This window comes from Oryzias melastigma, linkage group LG9, assembly GCF_002922805.2.
Source record: "Oryzias melastigma strain HK-1 linkage group LG9, ASM292280v2, whole genome shotgun sequence".
NCBI lineage: Eukaryota > Metazoa > Chordata > Actinopteri > Beloniformes > Adrianichthyidae > Oryzias > Oryzias melastigma.
The window spans coordinates 9919549-9940111 of record NC_050520.1 but is presented as its reverse complement, the minus strand read 5'-3'; the positions used below and the strand labels follow the sequence as shown (position 1 = coordinate 9940111).

Below are 20563 nucleotides of genomic sequence, written 5' to 3'. Positions count from 1 at the left end.
GAGTACTACTGAACTTCCTATATAAATTACGAGTTATTGAGTGAACCTACGTGAGTTTGGAGTTTTGCGAGGTTTGAACTCCCCAGCAGAGCCTGTGGCTGCAACCATCCAGTAGCCATTATGAGCCTCAAGGGAACTGCAAGACCCACCAGCCCTCTTCTTAAGATGCTACTGTCTAAAAACCCTCAACGGGCCCGGAAAACCCAAAAACCTGCATGGGTGCATGTGAATAATGCTTTAGAAACCTCTAACCTCTTCGTCACTACAGAGAGCGCAAAGAAAAGACAGCACCAGCTGATCAAGTGACAGCCAGAACCCTCAAAATGGTATTTCATGGACTGATCTAATAAAAGCAGGTGGCAGTGGGCTGATTTGTACCAGCACGTTGGAAGCTGGTACAGCGTGGAGCTCAGCTAATGGCCTGTGCTGTTCAGGTGGAGGCTTTATAACCTTATAAAAGCAGAGCGTCATAAACTGTGCCTGGGAAAAAAAAAATGGGAGTGCAGGTTCCAGTCTGGATTACTGTGCTCTTCATGGAGACACGGCTCTGGTTGTAAGAGGGATAATAAATCTTAACACACTGAATGATCCCTGTCTTATTTCATTGGGTAATATTTGCATTTTAAAACTTTTTAGGGACAAAAAGTAAAAGTTTGTACTGACACAAAACCCTTGGTCAAAAAGTGTGTTTTTGTATTTTTGATGGTGCTCTTTCTCAAATTAATGACAATAAAGACTGTTATACTTCAGTATGAATACTGTATTCTATTTATTTTGTAACTCTTAATCTACCAAATGGACTAAGGAAGCACATTTTCCCTTCATTTGATTACAGAATATCTTCAATAACCACATGTTGGATGTGAATGTCAGGTGGCTGGCTGTGCTGTACTTCAAAAATGGCATTGACAGATACTGGAGGAGAGTAGCACCTAAGTAAGTACCTGCACGCCTCTCCTGTTTTCTACTGTAGGCAGCTCTCTATTCTCATATTTCCATGAAAGCTTTTCCCCTTTTTTGTAGTTTTTTCCCTTCTTTCTTTCATTCTTTGCCTTCATCAGGACTCATCAATCTAGCCTTTCTTTAAGGCTAAACTGTTCTGAGTTTAATTCAGATTTTACCTTTCTTTTCTTATGTTTCTCTATTTTTACACCTGCAATACTTTCTACACCACCATCATTTTTCATTTTCTGTTCTTGATTGTCCTCGTCTTTGTTCCCCCTCACTCTATTTTTTGGGGGGGTTATTTAATTTTTTGGGACTTTTTGATGGTGATTGGCTTTGAGTAATCATGTTTCACCATCTGCCTTTGGGATGTTTAAAATCACAGGATGGTAGTTGGCGGTGTTTGGAGGATTCTCCCTCGGTTCAATCTTTGAACCCTTCAAATTGTTGCCTTTCTCCTGATTCTTTTCTTGAGATTTTTAGTTTCAAAGTTCGTCTGATTTTCTTAAATGTGTTTTTGAACTTTAGTTATTTGTAGTCTTGTGATTTCAGCTTAGGCTGAACAAATCAAGATAAAAAAATGTCTGTTTCTTCTTTAAAAACTAAATTAGGTAATTTTCCAATTATTAACAAGGCAAATATACGACAGTATTCTTTATACTAGTATGTCTAAGTACTACACTTTTAGGACTACCAAAAAAATTGGTATCATGAATCAATTTTAACTTAAAGTTTATGTTTTCAGAAATGTATTTTCCCCCAAAACTTGTGTAGAACTATGATAGTAGAATAAGAAATAATACTAATGCCAACATCAGTTGCTTATTTTTGTAGTATTTCTTGTACTTTAAAGAGTATGGAAACTCTAATCCTAAATTAAAAATGTATTTTCCATTATTCCAGCAACTGCTTAATGGACCCATAAAAAATGCTGTATGTTTGAAATTTTTAGATTTTAACTGATTTTAAAAGCTCCAGTAAAACTTGCACAAAAAATTAATGTAATGTAAAAATGTAATCTAAAAGTCTTGATTTTATTGCATGTTTGAGCATTCAAAAGAAGGTGGAAATGTCAGCAAGCAAATCCACAAGAGGAAAAAAAACCTACAATGATAAAATACAAAAGATACATTCAAGTTTCAAATGTGAATCACAATGCTTTTAGCTTCTCTGACACCATCAAGCATGCTGTTCCCACAGCTCCACACAAAAAAATCTTCAAACATTCTTTTTCTTTTAGTTTTTAATTATGTGAAGATGCCTGGAGAGGTAAACGTCTTACTTTTGCTCTTTTGTGAGATTTCCAAGCAAGTTTAACTAAAACAAAATTTTGACAGTTTATTTAAAACTAAAATGTCACAAATTGTTGTGATAAAGAGTCAACCCTACCTGAACGTATTTTTTTTTTCTGTGATGAAACACTTACTCTAAAAGAAATAATGTCCAAATAGGTACATTGCATGTTATGAGTTTGACATTTTACCAAATCCCCCCTTTAAAAAGATTCATTACTTGGACTTGCATTGGCCGGTATCGGTCCGTGGGTCACTTGATACCGGGCTGCAGACAGAAAAAAAGAAAAAAAAAAGAAATTCTTGTACTTGCACAGCTCGAAACGCTTTACAATTAAAAACAGAAACAAGCAAATAAATAAACAATAAAAAGAGAGAAACCCACCCCCCTCCCTCTATTTACACACAGATATGACCCCAAAAACAATGAATCCTTTTAGAAGGAAAAAAAATATAAAAACTTGGGCTTGGCTCTTCTATGAAGAAACAGTATTTTGGAGATCTTTCATACCAGCCACAGGAACATCACCACGGTGCCCACCCACATGCGCTAACGTAGATTATTTCAGTTTAGTTTATTTTCTGACCCGAAAGAAGTTTTATTTGGGAATGTTGTTTAAAAGCTTCCTGGATTGCTAAGTTAGTTAGAAGTTAACTAACTAGCTAACAAAAACCCAACAATTAAACCTATTTGGAAAGTTTCTTCAGGATGAAAAGAGCCAGTGAGGAAACATAAGAAGAGCCTTCGACTTTAAAGAACAATAAAGTTGCTGTTTACAGACGAAACCAGGAGTCTTCCTCGACGTACAGAATTATTGAGACAGTTGTTCTCATGTAGCAGAAGCTGCTCTAATAGGTAGCAACAGACTCCACTGTTTCACACACGCGGATAATAAAGTTGGAGACATGATGGATTCACGTTTATATTATATTTAGGAAAAAAATCAATTTTACAACTCTTGCATCACTTAATTTTGTTTTATTTATCCATCACTTTAAGAGTCGGACGTAGCTGGAGGTAGCATCTGGTTGTCAGGCTCCACTTTGACATTAAAGGGAAAATCTTCATCACAAAGTTTAAACATTTTACAGAGAATGAAGATTCAATCAAATAAAGTTGCTGATTTGTGGAAACTTGTAAAAGGAACATTTGAGAACTTTCCTACGGCAAGGCTGAATTAGGTAGACATTGGTTCAAAAAATATATGAATGATTATTTATGTAAGGACAAAATATGACCAATCTTTTTGCCCTGAAAAATAATCGGAACATGGATTAGGTGTTAAAATAGCATTCTATGGGGAAAAATTCACATTTTTTCTTTTATGGATTATTTTCAAATCAAAATAAAAAAACTTATAAAACAACTATCTACTGATATTTTTAGATTTTTATTTTTAGCAACATTTCTTGTTGTAGCATTTTATTTTGAAAATAGAGTTCTAAAAACTGGAAACCTAACCCATAAGAACCCACAGTAACATCAGTGTAATAGAAAAATATCTCAGTTTTCTGTGGTCAGCTTGGTTTTCTGGTATTTTCCTCATAATTGTATTTAAGGAACAATTAGTCTGGGTCTTAATGGGTTAAAAATACCAACTTTGGACTGGTCTATGAAAATAATGTTTAATTTAAAGCAGTCAGTGGCCCAAAAACACTTTTTAGACCATTGGAATTTAAAAAAAAAATAAGCAAAAAAAAAAAAAAAGCATCGATATTAATTAATTAAGTTAAATTGGTCATAAATTGATTGGAAAATAATTGGCATCAATTGAAAGAAATCCAACTTCTTCCATCTTCTCTGCTGTCTTTGAAATAAAAATAATTTTCGTTTTTTCTAAACTATCTTTTATTTCCTGTCTTACCAATGCACATCTCTTTTTGGTTCATGTTCTCTTCTTTATGGGAAATATGTCATCTGTCGGGCATCAGCAGCAGTTGAAATGGACAACTGAATGTATATACTCCAGACGTCATTTAAAGTTTAATAATTGAATCCTGCAGCCTTTACTGTGGAATTTTGATTTAATCTAAACATGTTCCTGTCTTAACAGTTTTTAACCTTGGAAAAAGGAAAAGATTGCAGAAGATCTCTCGGAACTTGTGCTGCATTCATCCAGTCGTAATGTGATCTCAATCAGAAGGAAGGTTCCCACCTTCACTGAGATTTAGATTCTAACCGTGTATGCTCCGGCGCTCATGTTGGTGCATTCCAAAAATGTCTTCAACTGTGTGCGCATTGCTTTTCTTCCTTGGCCTTGTCACTTGTTCTGAGCATCTTCTTGATTGCCTTGTTCACAGTGCATTATCAGAAGAGGAGAAGACGTCACTGCGAGCTGGTCTCATCACAAACTTCAATGAGCCTGTCAATCAGGTCAGTGGGGAAGAGGGTTTACAGCGACCAACATTTACATCAAGATGATGCAAAACTATAACTTAAAAGAACATTGAGATGCATCTAAAGTCTTTCTGCCACACCAGTGTGCGAGGAGTTTCTATTTCTTAAAATAAATAAGTCATAATTCATGCAGGGATTTTATTCTACAAAGTTTCATGATGAATAATTTGACTTCTTTCTTAGTTTTTCTGCAGTAAGTAACTCTGGAGTCATGCTGGGTGTAATAAATTAGTGTGAGGGGGTTTAGAAGGTGGCCCCAGATGATGGCCATCCATCCAGGCTTTTGTGGACTTTATACTCCTGAGAGGCTGTTCTTTACCGTCCGGAATGATGGGGTCCATGTGGCAAGCAATGAATACGATTTAAGCACCATATGTCTGACCAGTCACAGCCTCTCTGTGCCAAATTGAAACTCCACAAGGATTTGTGCGAGGGTTTCGGGGTGAAAGTTTCAATGAACCGTTTATTTAGGAGTTGTGGAACTGAAGAATTGATGTAGCTTATAAACTGGTTACTTTCAAGGTTTATAAAAAATAACCACCTCAACTAACTTAAATTATTTAAATAAAGTGTTTTTCCAGGTGACAAAACATGCATTTTAGTCAAATATATAAATGTTGACATCTTAGACCATCAGGAAGTTGTTTTATAGCTAATTAGTGACTAAGAAAATTAAAGATGAATTAGATCTAAGTCACAGCAATTATCTTTGCCTGTAAAGTAAATTCAAGGTGTCAGATCAGGTTATTTCATGAAGCTTGTCGGGGGATTCTGATGTCAAAGTAAGTGAGTGTTAGCCTGGGATCTTAAGGATTCCAAATCTACAAATGACTGGCTTTTATTTAGGCGATAGATAAAAAGACGTTTCTGACAGTTTCTTCCGGATGTCATATTCATAACTGTGTGACTGCGCAGTACATCATTACACCTCTCCTGAGGCCTTTGTTTTAGCTTAAATTGCCTCGTCACAATAATCCCAATAGTTGTCTTTGCTTTTATATTTCATTTTGTTCTTTTTTTTAGGCCTGATTTACAACCATTTTGTCATTATTTTTACCTGTATTTTTTTCATTTAAGTAGATTGTCTGCACTGGGAATAAAAACTGTTTACTAAAGGTAATATCGAGTAAAAAAAGTAATTTTTTTTAGATAAAAAAAGAAAATGTCATATATCTTGTAGATTTAAAAGCCCCAACATTTTTTTTTGGTCATAGCTGGCTTTTGCTGGGCTGATGCTCTCCTGTGGTGATGTTTTTCCTCCCTGTGGTTTTCCAACAGATAGCAACCCAGATTGCTGTGCTGATAGCAAAGGTGGCTCGCCTGGACTGCCCGAGGCAATGGCCAGAGCTGATCCCTGTTCTGCTAGAATCTGTGAAGGGTCAAGATGGCCTGCAGCAGCACAGAGCCCTGCTTACTTTCTATCACGTCACCAAAACCTTGGCGTCCAAACGGCTTGCGCAGGACAAACGCCTTTTCCAAGATGTAAGTATGTCATATTGGTTCCTCTGCAGTTTTTTTTTTTTTACAGCATTTTCCCATTTTATTTTTTGCTTATTTTAATGTCCTAATGGTTTTTGTTAGGGATGTCCTGTTATCTCAACATCGGAAACTGAGCCTGATCACGTAGTTTTATACTTGATCAAAATCAGATCAGGAAGTGGACATTTATTCTATTCTCATTGTTATGATCTATATTTTTCTATATTGTTATTACGAATAAAGATTACTCAAAGTCTGCTTATAATTATAATGATAATGTCTCTCTTTGTGTTAGTGAGACTGCTGCAAAGTACAAGCTCTGGGAAAAAGTAATAAAAACAATATATATGTCAATGTCTCAAATAAAACTGTAATACAAAAATGGTTACCGGTACATTAATATGAATGAGGTAGTCAAGAATACTTATTCTTATTTTGAAACAAAGTCATTTTTGATTCTGTTTTTTTATGTTTAGTTCTCTAAAAATTCAAAGCTATGGTCACCAAACTTTCTCCCATGACCAATTATTTTTACTAGTTAAGTCATTTTTTTCTTGATGATAGATGCATCATTTTTTTCTTGATTGATCAAGCTTCTTTACATAAGTGCTCTTGAATAAGTGCTAAATGATAAAAGGGTGTTATTAAAAATTAGGGAAAAATCTAGTTCTGTTTATCTTGCTTTTCTTTTCTTTTTTATGCGTTTCAAAAGTATCCGATCGGGACTCTGTATCGGCCAGTTCTCAAAATCAAAAGACTCTGAATCGGATCAGATCGAGATGCCCTCTAGTTTTTATGTTAGGAACCTCACCAGTACACTTAACCCTCGTGCTCTCTTATGGGGTCCAGATGGCCCCGCCCTTACATTGATGTTTGATTCCCTCCCATGACAGGTAGAGGTTGACAGGATTTCATTTCTGCTACAGACACCAGTGAAGATATAAAATCCTTCAGTGAGCTGTCTTGTGGGGTCCAAATGACCCAACTTTAAATGGAAACATGCCTAGGATAGCACAAGGGTTAAATACAATATGGCTTTGGTGTTTTGCTCAACTCTTTTTATTTTTTCCTAAAATAATCACACTTTTTCTTTGCATTAAAAAAAAACGTCAGGATGAAAAAGATCATTTTTAAATGCTCTAAATCAGTCATCTATTAGTGATGCTGCTGGGGTACCAATTGGATCGGAGGTAGTTAACTTCTCTTTATATTATGCCACTTCACACTAATTTTGAGTAAAATATTTTTGCCTTAATATCTTAAGGCCTGGCATCCACATTTGGGGTTATATTACCACAGTAGTTAATTCTGCTTAACTGGGGCTACGCCAAAGAGAAATAAGAAATGTATATCAAACCGGAGCTCAGGTCCTAAGAGGATAATGGAAAATTCTTTGTTGGATTCTTTTTGTTATGTTATGCTAAAGAGACATATGTATAAACACATTACATATATTAAGAAGAGCACACATTGAAGTAAACTAAAGTTTTATGGGGGGACTGCAGGTAACTCCATCATAAAGTTGAAGGTGGAGCCTCACGGATGCAGGAATGGGGTAAAAGCGATGGATCACTGGGCTTGAAAAGCTTTGATTGAGACAACAAGTTGTCATCCAGAGACTTCCTGCCAAAATGTGTGCCTTTAGGCACAGCTTGAAACAAAGTGAGTCCAAGCCCCATTAAGCTGGGCACCATTTAGATGATCCACTGACGACTTTGACATTAAATAGCCTCTGCAGCACTCTGCTCTGTCATAACGTAGCTGGCTTTGCATGTATGAACGATTTCAGCTCTATGGTGCATTCGGTCGTTGAGTTCAAGTGTCTTGAATTTAATGTAGCCATTTTTTTATTGATAGATCTCTAGATTTGGATACAATTATACAGGGAGAATTGTTTTATGCATGTACAAAATGAAAAAGGAAAAAAAGAAAAGACATTAACAAAAAATGTGTATATTTGTAAACACTAATTGTTTTGTTGAACATTTCTGACATTTATTTAAAAACTGACTCATATTTTGAGCCATTTTAAAAGCATTACTAGTGGTTATTTTATTATGATTATGCCGTTTTTGGCCAAAATCTAAAAACCTGTGTCGTTTTCTAGGACGTAGTTTCTGCAGAGTGGCAGTAGTTCATTAGAAAGTCGTGGACACGATTGTTGTGTGGAGCAACCCTGGCCCCTTACCTTCCCAGTTGCTGAGAGCTTGAAGCAGCATATTTTCTACATAACAAATGACATTTCTGCTCCTGAGTCATGCTTCGAATAAAGAAATACTAAAAAATAAATTTTTAAGCTTAACTATTTGTCGTACATGTCCTCCATCGTGAGAAAAATGCCACAAGAACATGTTAAAAACACCAAAATCATCATTTTCAATGGAGTGGGTTTTTACCTGATACCTTTTCCTCATTTCTTTTTGACCTGTTAGGCAAACGGAGAAACTGAATCTTTTCATTCTAGACATATTTTAAAGTATGTCTAGTGGTGAAGAAAAGAAAATCTGGACATTTCAGGTATATATTTCTACAGCCCCCTCGACACAGCACAGTCAGATTTATAGATTTTGGAGTCCACAAAAAAGTTTTAACTCCTCGTGGCTGCAGATATGCCTTTGGGAAAGAAACACTGGATGAAAAATACATTTAAATTAAATTAAAATCATAAAAGTTTTAACATAAACACTCCTAAAAATAAATAGTCTGTTTGTTTCAAAAGAATTTGAAGTATATTACATTTTTTTCTTACAATTTCTAACTCAGTTTTAGGTTTTTTTTTTGCTTTATTTATTGGTTTTCTACATGGTTTTATGAGGCTATCTAAAAGAAAAACTTGTTGAAGTCTAAAACTTTTAACTGATTCGTAATTTTAGCCAACAGTAATCTACATTTGCAGCTTTATGATCATCGGTTTCTGTACAAAGGGGGTTGCAACCACTGGTTGCTTAATGTTTGAAGACCAACTCCAATGAAAATCCTGTTTTTTGGCGTTTTTGACGTGTTCTTGTAGCATTTTTCCTATGATGGAGGACATACTTAAAGAGTATATGTTTAAAACTGCAATTTAAAACTGCAGTTTCTTTATGCGAATCATGATGGATCTGGACCAGATGTAAACCAGCGGTTTGAAAAAAGCTTGGATTTTGTGACGCATCAACTACCAAAGTCTTCCTTCTCCACTCCAATTCAGATGCATCTACTTGCAGACAAATAGATTCATTAACGTCTTTGTTTTCCACGTCTAGGCTGCCATCTGGCTCAAAGCTGCACAGCTGGATGCCTCCAATATCGCTAATGTTAGCTTGGACTTGTGGGGTGCTATAAGCTAGTGGGAGAGAGTATAAACAAAGAGTTGATGGGATCTTAGGCAAGGCTAACTTCCCACCCACAACTTACTCAGAGGCAAATTTCAAATGAGCTCCTGCTCCTCTGCAGAAAATATGTCTTAATGAAAAAGACACTGGCTTTTCGATTTTGGCTTAAAACTGCACAATAAAAGACCTCTGGGAACGATTTTACAATAGATAAAAATATACTTGGAGTGGGACTTTAAGTCATTTTTCTTCTAGCTCGAGTTAATTCCCAGACTTTGCAGAATAATCACAAACTCTAGAGATGCAGGACCAAACATGAGCTTGGAAGTTGTTTCGAGAATGTTCTGTTGGTAATTTGCTACAGATCTGTTCTGCTTTCTTATCTTTAAAACGAGAATTCAAAAACAAACAAACACACAAAAAATGTTTAGATTAAAAGAGGTTTGTTAAGAATGCAGGAAGTTTAAAATGCAGAATGCTCAACGCTGGAAAGTTGAAAACAGCCAGATGTAAAGGGCTGGCAGCAGCTGAAGCACAGCAAAATGCAAATGAGATGCAGAAGGAATGGGAGGGGGTTGCTAATTAGCATATGACATCATTACAGCAAGCTTTGGCGACTCGTGGTAGCGCGTCTGCCACATGGCAAGATAAAGCATATCCTAAAGCATTACAGGAAAGTCTTTGCATTTTTTTTACTTAAATTGCGTTGACATCTGATGTGTCTAATTGTTTGTTTTTTAACTGTATTTGTTTTTAACTTTCTCATTAAAATGCAGGGATTTGTTATGGATCAATACGGCCCAGCTTTAGTGAGGCGTGACGAACATCCCGAAAAGCCCCCCTGTCCACCTGCTGTGTAGGGAGCAGTCATTTGACTTACTATGGTGTCAGCTCCAAACTCTCCAGTCATTCCTCTGTGTCGTGTCTCATCGCAAACTTGTGTGTCTACTCACAACTCCTGGTCTACAGCTGCTTTTGTTTTCCAGTCTACTCTGCAAAACAAAATGTGTCTCTGATTAGGAGTGGTGTGGCAATTTTTTTCCAAATAAACTACATTTTCCTTGGGTGACAATTTTGCGCACTAATAGCAAAATCCTCTTTAGAAGAGACAAATTTGTTGGAGATGTTTTCATTGAAAGACAGAATAATCCCCACACCCTTGCTGTGCAGGTTTTGTGTTGCTGTTTAAACCCAATAATTTACCCAGAAGGGGAGAAGTGTTGTATTTGTGAAGCACTGTAATTCTGTCTTGTAGGTTTGTGCAAAAATTCTTCAAATTCAATATTACTAATGATGCATTAGTCTGTGTTTTCCAGCTATGTAAACAGCCAGATGTCATTCTGGATATGATTGTTAGAATCCATCAACGGATTGCAATGAAGTATCAAATTTGTTGGGAAATTATAGGACCCATAATGTTTGTACAAATTTTGTTTCAGACTAGACCTTCTTTTCCAGCCATTCTTGTTTCATAATGTTCATCAGAACCGTGTGCATCCTGGTTTTTTGATGGGGACTGTAGTCTACCTCAGGAAATTACATTAACCTTTGAAAAGCCTCACCTTTTAGCCTCACCGATGGCTCTTTTTATGAATGTGAAAAAGCCTATCGTGTAATTATCAGGCCTGGTAGCAAACGGCCTTTGAGACTGCACGGTTCATTTACTGCAAACTCCAAACTAACCGTTTCTTTCTCTTGCATGTGTGTTGCGGCATACGAGGAGCTTTTTGATTATGCGTGTCATGGAATTTGTTGGCCGTTCTGTCAGTTCATTCCTTTTGCTTCACTCCATCTGTTGCAGAAACAATATTGACACTTAAAGCCCATGTAGTGTTGATAGGGAGCCACCATATTTGATTTTTGTAGATATGCCAATATTTTCCAAAGAGATATAGGCCAATATCAATGATAAAAAACTACTTTTTTCCATTTTCTGAAGGTCACCGAGTTAGAACTTTGGTTTTTACCAAAAACTAAATGTGCACCCAGCAAAACAAGAAAGAAGTTTAATCACAAATAAGCTCAATTGAATACATTTAAATATTAAAGTTATCTTTATTTCACTGTTGGTCATTTAAAAATACAAATGAGGGTAATAAACCAACTCAAACATGTATTTTACTGTTTGCCAATGCAGTCTATTAAAAAGTTGAGTCTAGCCTGGGTTTTGGCACTCTGTAGTTGTGGGGATGGCCCGCCAAAACAGAAGTGAATGAAGTCATAATTCAGAGTGGAGGCGATGAAGTTGACTTCAGGAGGTTTCCTTGGACAAGACAATTTCTTTTTCCCCCTGTGGAAGATTTACAACCGTTACCGGATTTAGTTTTCTACTGCTTAGCTGAGCGCTCTGATGCCACCTTGCATTGAACTGAGTAGCTGTTCCAACCATTTAAAAGGAGTTTGCCAAGAACTTTTATCAAATGTGCTGCAAGTAAGCTTTCATTGGTGGGAGAGGCAATAAAAACACAGATTGTTGCAACAGTCAACATGTTATAGGGTAACCAAACTCTAAATCAACTGTTTTTTGGCTGTTGACTTCTATAAATGGGGCTTTAAAAGTGCTTTCTGTTGGTCCTAGCCACAATTTTTTGTTTGGTTAATACATTAACCTTTACTAGCTATGATGCTAGTGACGTTGTTCTACTGAGACACGGGTCCCCTTAAGTCTGGACCATGAGCGCCTGCCTCGAGAGAAGGTGGAGGAGAAAACTCTGACATCCACAGAAACTCCATTTGCTTTTGCAAATTGTTTTATATTTTTTAATCTAAGATATATTCTCTGTTCTTTTTATTTAATCTCCATATTTTAATGCTGCTGTGGCAAAAAATGAAAGATAATTGTATTTTTCTACGGATCAAATCTGTGATCATTTTTGTGCTATGCTGAGTGTAATGTAATACAGAGCACCGAATGGCGGGACATTGAATCTGCAGTGTTTATACAATCGTGTTGAAGTTCTTGTTCAGCAAAATGTGCCCAGAGGCTTGTTCTTATCCAGAATAGTATGGCTTTATTCCTACTGTACTTTTAATGTGTGTTTGCAGCTGGCGTCAGGCATCTACAGCTTTGCATGCTCCCTATGGAGTCATCACACAGACTGCTTCCTCCAGCAAATCTGTGCCAGAGATGAGCCGGCAGCGCTCAGCTCACTGGAGAGGACGCTGCTCTCTCTTAAAGGTAGCCACAATAGTTACAAGTCTTATATGATTAGATACAGATGGAGGTTTAAAACATGTTTTTATATACTGTATACTCTTACATAAATGTGCTTCTTGTTATTAAAAAAAAAACCTGTTTCATTACTTGTAATAACCCTAGTTGATTGTGTGTTTCTGTCCCTCAGTGCTTCGCAAATTAACAGTCCATGGATTTCAAGAGCCCCAACAGAATATGGAAGTAATGGTAAGCATTGACACATCTAATATTGTTCATTATCAAACGTCAAATATGTTTCTGTTTTGCCCATAAATGCGGATGCCCGAAAGGGAATAAAGCGCCTAAAACTTCGTCTAAGTTCAAAAAGTCAAGATTTCTATTCTCCTGTTCTCTGGGTGAAGCTATAATTTAATTTAGTTTAAATCTGCATTAAAAAAGGGGGGGAAATAAGCATGTGCTTTAGTTCCCCTGCAGCTCAGAGTTAATTGAGTCATTTCTACCAAAATGTCTCGTTCCTTTGAAGTCTTGTTCCAGATTCCAGCATATTTAGATTTCAGGCATCTTAACATAAAATAATTGGCCTTGACTCACTCACTGAAATTATGCTGTGATGATATACTGTACAGTTTGTCTGCATTTTTGGAGTTTAGGTGGTTGTTTATTTCCAACTGTGGAGGGAAACAGACCTTTATTTGATGTAATCTTTTATTTCCAATTTTCCTATGAGTATTGTTCCTTTACTTTAAGTCCTTTTGGTCGTCAATAGTAGCTCTCGACACTTCCTCCTTTTTTTATCCTTGTTTTTTTATTAATGAAGATATTTTTGGTTTGATTTTCCTCTACTCCTGTCAAAATCATGTAGTCACAGATAAAGGAGCAGCATTTCTGTCAGTGTTTTAGGGCACACATGAACTCAGACATATGATGTTTACAGAAATGAGTATCTACGACTTCAGCAATGACACATCTTTGCTCTTTTGTCATAAATCCCTTTGGGCAGAAATCTGGTCAGCATTATATGTGGAATAATTGTGTAAGATGAACCTGAGGCTCTACTTTTTTATTTTTTTTTAAAGTGCTGACCTCTGCAGTGGCTTTGTTTTATCTTTCATTTGCTGTGTTCTGTTGAAGTGAGCTGACACCCTTTTGTGTTCTGCCCCAACTGTTTCTCATGATGGTGATATTGTCATCACTTTTTGCAACTTAAAATATTTTCTAATGGACCCATGCTAATGTGACAGTGCTTCAACAATATTATCATGAACAAATTGTTTATTATCTCTGATTGTCAATTCAGCTGTTGTCTTATGATCAAACCAGGGCAAACAGCGTACTGTAATTTCTGCCCCATAAGGCACACCTTATTATAAGGTGCATTCTCAATTACAGGGTCTATTTTCTGTACTTAACCCATGCACAAGGTGCACTGTATTATAAGGAGCAAAAAAAGGTAACATAAGCAAAACAGTGAGTTTAGTTTAACTTTATTCCACTATTTAACAATCCACTCACATTATTTTTTAATCATTCTTCTCCCACAAATCCATCAAAGTCCTCATCTTCATCTGGGCAATTTCAGAATTAAACATGCCAGGTTCCTTCTCGTCGGAGTCGGTCTTGTTGCCAGGTGGCTGTTCAGCAATGATGCCGGCTGCAGTGAAAGCTCGGAGAACAGTTAAAGCGGATACCTTAGCCCAGGTGTCCACAGTCCATTCACATATGGTAGCGTAACTCGCTCGTCGCTGCCTCCAAGTTTAAGTAACAGCGTGTGTGCCGTCTGTCATGTGCACTAAGAGCCCATCCATGCATTCACTGCTCTGTGTCAGCGAGAAATGGTCTGACAGTCAGTTGAGTGTAGGGCTTCCATAAGTCTCAAGAACATTTTTGCAGATTTGAAATCTATGCACACTTTTGGCGATTTTTAAAAAAGTTTAGGCTTTAAAGTACGGAAAATATGGAAATTTTAAGCCGTTTATTATTGATGGACTCCACTATGCTGGAGTTAAAGCTTTCAGATCGTATCAACCTGCCAACACCTCTTTTGACTTCTTTGAGGTGGCTATGGTGCAGGTCGACCTATGATTGGAAGGTTGTAGGCTCCCCTACTTTTTTGAAGCATCCTTGTGCAACACACTGAACCCCAAGTTCCTCCTGGTGGTCTGGTTAGTACCTTACACTGCAGCTCTGCTTCCATCTGTTTGTGAATGTGTGTGCATGGGTAAATGGGACTTGTGAATGTAAAGTGCCTTAGGCCTTAATCAAGGTAGAAAAGTGCTAAGTATACACCATTCTTCTGTTTTGTACAGTGTTAATTAGAATGGTGATCCTTTTTTCTTAAAAAAGCTACTGCTGCCACCTCCTTCACTCTGTGGGATACTTTCAATGCATAAAGCAAGCGGGCTAAACAACTGCTAACCTTGTTGTAAGCTAATTACTGCAGACCTGCTCTTGTAATAATAATGAGCCTTGTCAAGTTGCATGTTTACAAGCGTAAAGCCTCAGCTGCTCAGATCCAGGGGACAGCCTGTTCGGTGGAGTTAAAGCTTTGTAAGTCCCTGCAGTTTCACTGTATTGTCTCTGTAAGCCTTTTGTCACCTGATACACCACGATATTTGATACGTTCAGATCATATATCCGTTTGAGACACTGAGATGTGTAAGCTCACTTTTTTTGTCTTTAGACAATAATTTCAAGAAACTTTAATTTCCTAAAAACTTGTACTTTTGTCCTGAATTTAAACATCACTTAGTCATCCAAAACCAGTCTGAGATGAGCAGTGGTTTATAACACCTGCAGCTACATCCTGTTTTCTGTCACATGAAGTTGCATAATTACAAAGGAGCACTTTTCAAAATTAGGATCTTAAATAGTTTTTAGGTAAAAATGTCTTTCAAATGTACTGTGATAGAAACTCCTTCTAGGTCTTTTATTATGAAGGAGTCCTATTAATATCTCATAACTTATTGATTAAAATAATGAGTTAAGGACCCATTCCATTGAAAATCATAGTTTTTGTGCTTTTAATGTGTTTTTGAAGCATTTTTCTGCTGATGTATGACATACATTAAGGAAAATCAGGCTTAAATGTATATTTCTGAGTATTTTTTTTATTGAAATTGTTGTAAATCAGGAGGAGACAAAAAAGGCTGTTTGAAAAAGTGAAAGTCAAATGTGAAAAGGGCTCTATTTAATTTGTTAAATACGTCAAGCTGCCATAAGATTTTTCATGCATGTGTAAACATTTACGGTAGCCAATTATTGGAATTTAAGCCGTCTTTTTATGTAACTATATTGCACAGGCTGATGGCGATAAATTTGCGATGTATTGTGCAAGCCTAAATCAAGCAAACCTTTTCATAAATACTTTAAAAAACCCAGCTAAAAAGTCATTGAATGTACCTGATCATGATAGATTTTCCCTCCGTCGCTCCCTGCCTGGTCTCTTCAGATACCCCAGCACTGCTCTAACACTGCTGGAGCGGTGTGGCTGGGTAGCTTTTCTTGGGGAAGAGTGTAATACATCACGGACAGGTCACCACTCCAACAGCTCACCTCTCGAGGGGTGATTCAGGGCGAGCAGTGCAAACTCACACCTGTGGGTAATACTCTCTCAATCCCTTCCTTGGGGATGAAGCTACAGTAGCTTATCTACAACCGCACAGTTTGAAACTGAAGCAGGGAAAAACCCTCAAAATTAATGAAAGCAGGAATGTACTAACTAAGATTTAAATGAGAACCTCAGAGAGCCATTAGACCGCAGTGCTTTGTACCATCCTAATCCTCCATTTTTAATGATTTCATGTTAAGAAACATGTGTCTTGAGCATGTGAGGTTTTTCTTTTCTAAAGTTTCTACTCCCTCTTTGATGTTCCAAGGTAACCACTTTTTCCTGTCAAAATCAGCTCGGTTTCGCTGATGCCAGATTTAAGCTTTGGACTCGGTATCATTCCAGGTCATAATCCAAGCAGATGTGGATTCCCACATCACAGGTGTTTTCAATTTTGGGCTCGATTTGCTGGGTTTTAATTTTTTGAGGCGATAATTATTCGTCCTCTCATAGAGTTTTAGAATTCGTGTGTTTAATTTTCTGGGCAGAAGGTTGAAGTATATTTTTTAAATGGCAACCATCTGTTTTAGTTGCACTGAACTGTGACTATGCCACAGCCCTATGGCAGCAGTTTCTGACATTCATCTTCTGTGTGGAAATGTGTAACGAGCACTTTCATGCTTGGGGGGGAAACATTTACCCTCTGATTAAGGCCAGTTTTTCAATGAACACATGGGCAACATTACAACACAAGACCACAACTAAAACTGTATGTGCCAAGTTTCACACAAGCTCTCACAGTATCACTTTTTCACACCTAATTTGCAGCTGATTTGCTTTAATTTTTTTGATAGACTTTTAAGCTCTGCATGATGGAGATTCAAATAAAAAGATTTTGTTTAGAAATAATACTCCTTAGATTTTCTAATTAGTTTATGGGGAGATAATTTGTTTATTAAAGCTTTTTGTCAAGTTCTTATAATAGGGTTTGTGTGTTTTTGTGATGTAAGAATGTAAAGTAGTACATTTTCCCTTAAGTCTTTCAACAAAATGAGAGTAATGAATTTAAGTATAAAAAATGTTGACACTTAATTTGTGAAGTTACATAGTTTTATAAGGTTAGAATAATGTAATAATGTTATAAATGAATAGTAGACATTGAAAGATAGTCGTGATATCAAATGGATGAATTTTTCATATAAATAGCTACCAACTTAAATATATTTTTCATTTGTGAATGTGTAAGGGATGGGACTTTTTTTTCTGCCCCCCACTTCTTTTAGATCATATCTAAAGTCTTAATCTTGTTGTTATTGTTAATTAAAATCTAAATCAATTAATTCCAAAGTGATCTTTAGTACATGAAATTAAATCCCTGAAATATTTTGAAAGTGAATTTTTGGGTCATCCTTTTTTAGGATGATGTTAATGAATCAGGACGATCATTTTATAATATTTCAGATAGATTGATATTAGGGCGGCCACGAGTAGTCGACTAATTGACGACTAATCGATTATTGAAATAGCCGACAACTAATTTAATAGTCGATTAGTCATTACTTTATATTATATATAAAGTTAAAAGTTATGTAAAGTTGTGTAAAGTTCAAAGTTATAATGGTATTCTGCTAGCTTTTTTGCTTGTTTGGGCATTTTGTTAAGCTCTTTTTGACAATTTTGGAGTTTAGCTAATATTTCAGCTACTTGCTAGCTGTTTTTGCTAATTTAGGCTTTTTTTTTTAAAGGCTTTTAGACTGTTTTCAAGTTAGGCCAATATTTACGCGCTAGCTGTTTTGGCTAATTTAGGCTTTTTTTTCAAAGTTTTTGTAGGCTGTTTTCGAGTTAGGCTAATATTTACACGCTAGCTGTTTTGGCTAATGTAGGCTTTTTGACCCGATTAGTCGACTAATCTGTGATTAGTCCACTATTAAATAATCGTTTGTGTCCCTACGAATTGGTATTATTGTTTCTTGGCAGATTGCTGTCGTTCTGTCTTGGATGGTACAAATATAAGGAAAGTTTGAGTCTGTAGCAATTTTTTTTTTTACAATTTTGCAGTCTGGACCATTGTTTTTAGTGTCATCACCACAAGACAAATTGTTGGAAAAGCTTGCTGCTATAAGTACTTAGTCAAATGTTTCTGAATGTCTATGAGCAAGTTACCAGGATAATTACATTTTCTTAGAAGTCTGTAGATCTACTACAGATAAACATAATTCCAAAGGAAGATCAGATGTATACCGTTTAAAAAGTTGGTACTTGGCTTTACAGATTCCTTTACAGCAATGGTCTTCTATTACCCTGCTTGTTTTCCAGTGATCCCAGTTCCACTCACTGGATCGGGTGATTCAGGGCTTTGATTAACTCGGCACACCTGATCCAGGTAATAGCAGTTAGGGTGTGGATGTTTGGAAAAATAGCATGGCAGATCTCCAGAACTTTACAGGTTGCATGTTACTGTTTCTCAAGTTGTTCTTCTACAGGCCGCTGTGGTGCAGAGGTAGAGCAGTCAACCTCTGATGGGCAGTTTGCAGGTTCGGTTTTTGCCCAGCCCACCCATGTGTCGAAGTGTCCTTGGGCAAACCACTAAAACCCACATTGCTCCTGGTGGTTATAGATTGGCGCCAGTGTTGGACAGCAGAGCTACCTTTGGTGTGCAAATGTATGTGTTCATGGTACTGTGACTGTAAAATGCTTTGGGCTTTCCAAGAAGGTAGTAAAGTGTTATTTACCATTTACCATTGGAGGGTGGGGGTGTATGAATGAAAAAAACTGGACTAAGAAAACACAGTTTTAAAATATGTTGGTGAATATAGTTTGTAGTGTATAAACACTTTCTAAGTACTGTCTAAGCATTTCCAAGAGGTAGTAGTAACATCTATAAATCTTTGGTAACTTTTGTTTTAATTTTGAGTACCCTTTTATTGTTGATTTTTATATATTTTTTTTTAACTTGTCGCATCATCCTTTTGCATTCTTTTGCTGTGTCATGGGCCTCACCGGTCTTACTTTGTTAGACCTTCATTGTGACAGATTCATTTTGATCTCATTTGCTCCTCCTCTGCCATTTATCAAAAAATGTTTCCAGTAGCTTCACAAATGCCTGTCGTGAACTGTTTTCCATCATCACTTACCCACTCTTTCTTCTCATTCTTGTGCCACTCCTCTTTCCGCCCTTACTTTGCTTGGAGCTGTGGCTGCTGTCTGAAATGTGTTTGCTGGTCTTGTGATTAATGATGCTCCTATTGACCTCATGGATAACATTAATGCCGAATTAAATAGATAGCGCCTCCATCTATCATCTAATTTCTCATTCTAAGCCACTACTACACTCGGCTACAGCAAATTGATTCTCTTTTATACTGTGTAGCCAGCCAGTTTTATTTATAATCCCAGTGGCAAGAGTGCCCACGCTCACATGAGCACAATTTATGTTCCAGTGTATAAGCTCCTCTGAAATCCCCGTGAAGCTGTCTTGAGTGATTGAAGGTACAGAAATGTAGAAAAAGATTAAACTTCATATCATCTTTTCTTTATCTCTTCCTTTTTAGGGTTTCCTGAATGCAGTGTTTGAAAGACTGAAAGAGTTCTTGGAGTGCTGTGAGTACCTGCTCCTCTATCCTGAATCTCTGCTTTGATCTCAGCAAACAAATGCAGCCATCAGTGTTTTATCTAATGTCTTCAGAGGGTGCATCCTTACAAGTCAAAGATACTATATGACACCCAGTAGCAGCCTTTTTAGATCTCTGCATAATGTTGCTGTCAAATTAAAAGTTTAGGTGAAGTTAAGAAGATGGTTTTATGAAGTAAACTTTTTAAAGTATGTATTTGTTTAAGTTGGTCTTAGCTTAATGCTATGGTCACAAATACATCTGCAACCAAGTTATCGCGAGGCATCGGCAGAATCTTCAAGATTCGATATCACGGCCCGATAATTTTTTTTTAATCATCTGCGTCATCTTTAATGTACACTGCAGAAGTTAGGCGCTCATCAGGTGTGCAGAATGGTTCACTTTTTATTATCTCGGGCTAATTCACGGTGCAATGCGTTTTACAATACATGGCTTTCAATACCGAAAGTATCACAATATGGCCAATATTGCAATAATCAGTATATTACCTTGGTAATCTGTGATATAACACTATTTTGCAAACAAGTGTATAATTTTATTTTACTCAAAAAACAATTGCATTTTAGGATACGCGACTGTAGTCTTGGAGATGAATTTGAAGGTCCCAGGTAACGCTTTTCTAGCTCTGTTGTTTAGTTTCAATAAACTAATATGAACATTGTGGAGGGTGGTATTCATTGACTGACTGGTTGGTTGTTAATGTGGGGATTCAAACCTCCCAATTAGAAGGTGTGTACTTTGGATCTGCTGTTTATGCTTCTGTTCCTGGACAAAAACAGTTAATCTTTATGTGTTTGTT

At 36.7% G+C, this 20563-nt stretch overlaps 1 protein-coding gene across 2 annotated transcripts in view; it reads left to right on the top strand.

The window, feature by feature from the left end:
• ipo11 (importin 11) overlaps nucleotides 1-20563 on the top strand; it is a 131547-nt gene that overhangs the window by 12388 nt on the left and 98596 nt on the right. For both annotated transcript variants that reach the window (XM_036213474.1, XM_024275212.2), the window contains 6 exons: nucleotides 836-936; nucleotides 4539-4611; nucleotides 5914-6117; nucleotides 12474-12606; nucleotides 12773-12831; nucleotides 19684-19732. In XM_036213474.1, the coding sequence (XP_036069367.1) occupies nucleotides 854-936; nucleotides 4539-4611; nucleotides 5914-6117; nucleotides 12474-12606; nucleotides 12773-12831; nucleotides 19684-19732 (601 nt within the window). In that variant the 5' untranslated portion in view covers nucleotides 836-853. The remainder of the gene's footprint in view (nucleotides 1-835; nucleotides 937-4538; nucleotides 4612-5913; nucleotides 6118-12473; nucleotides 12607-12772; nucleotides 12832-19683; nucleotides 19733-20563) is intronic.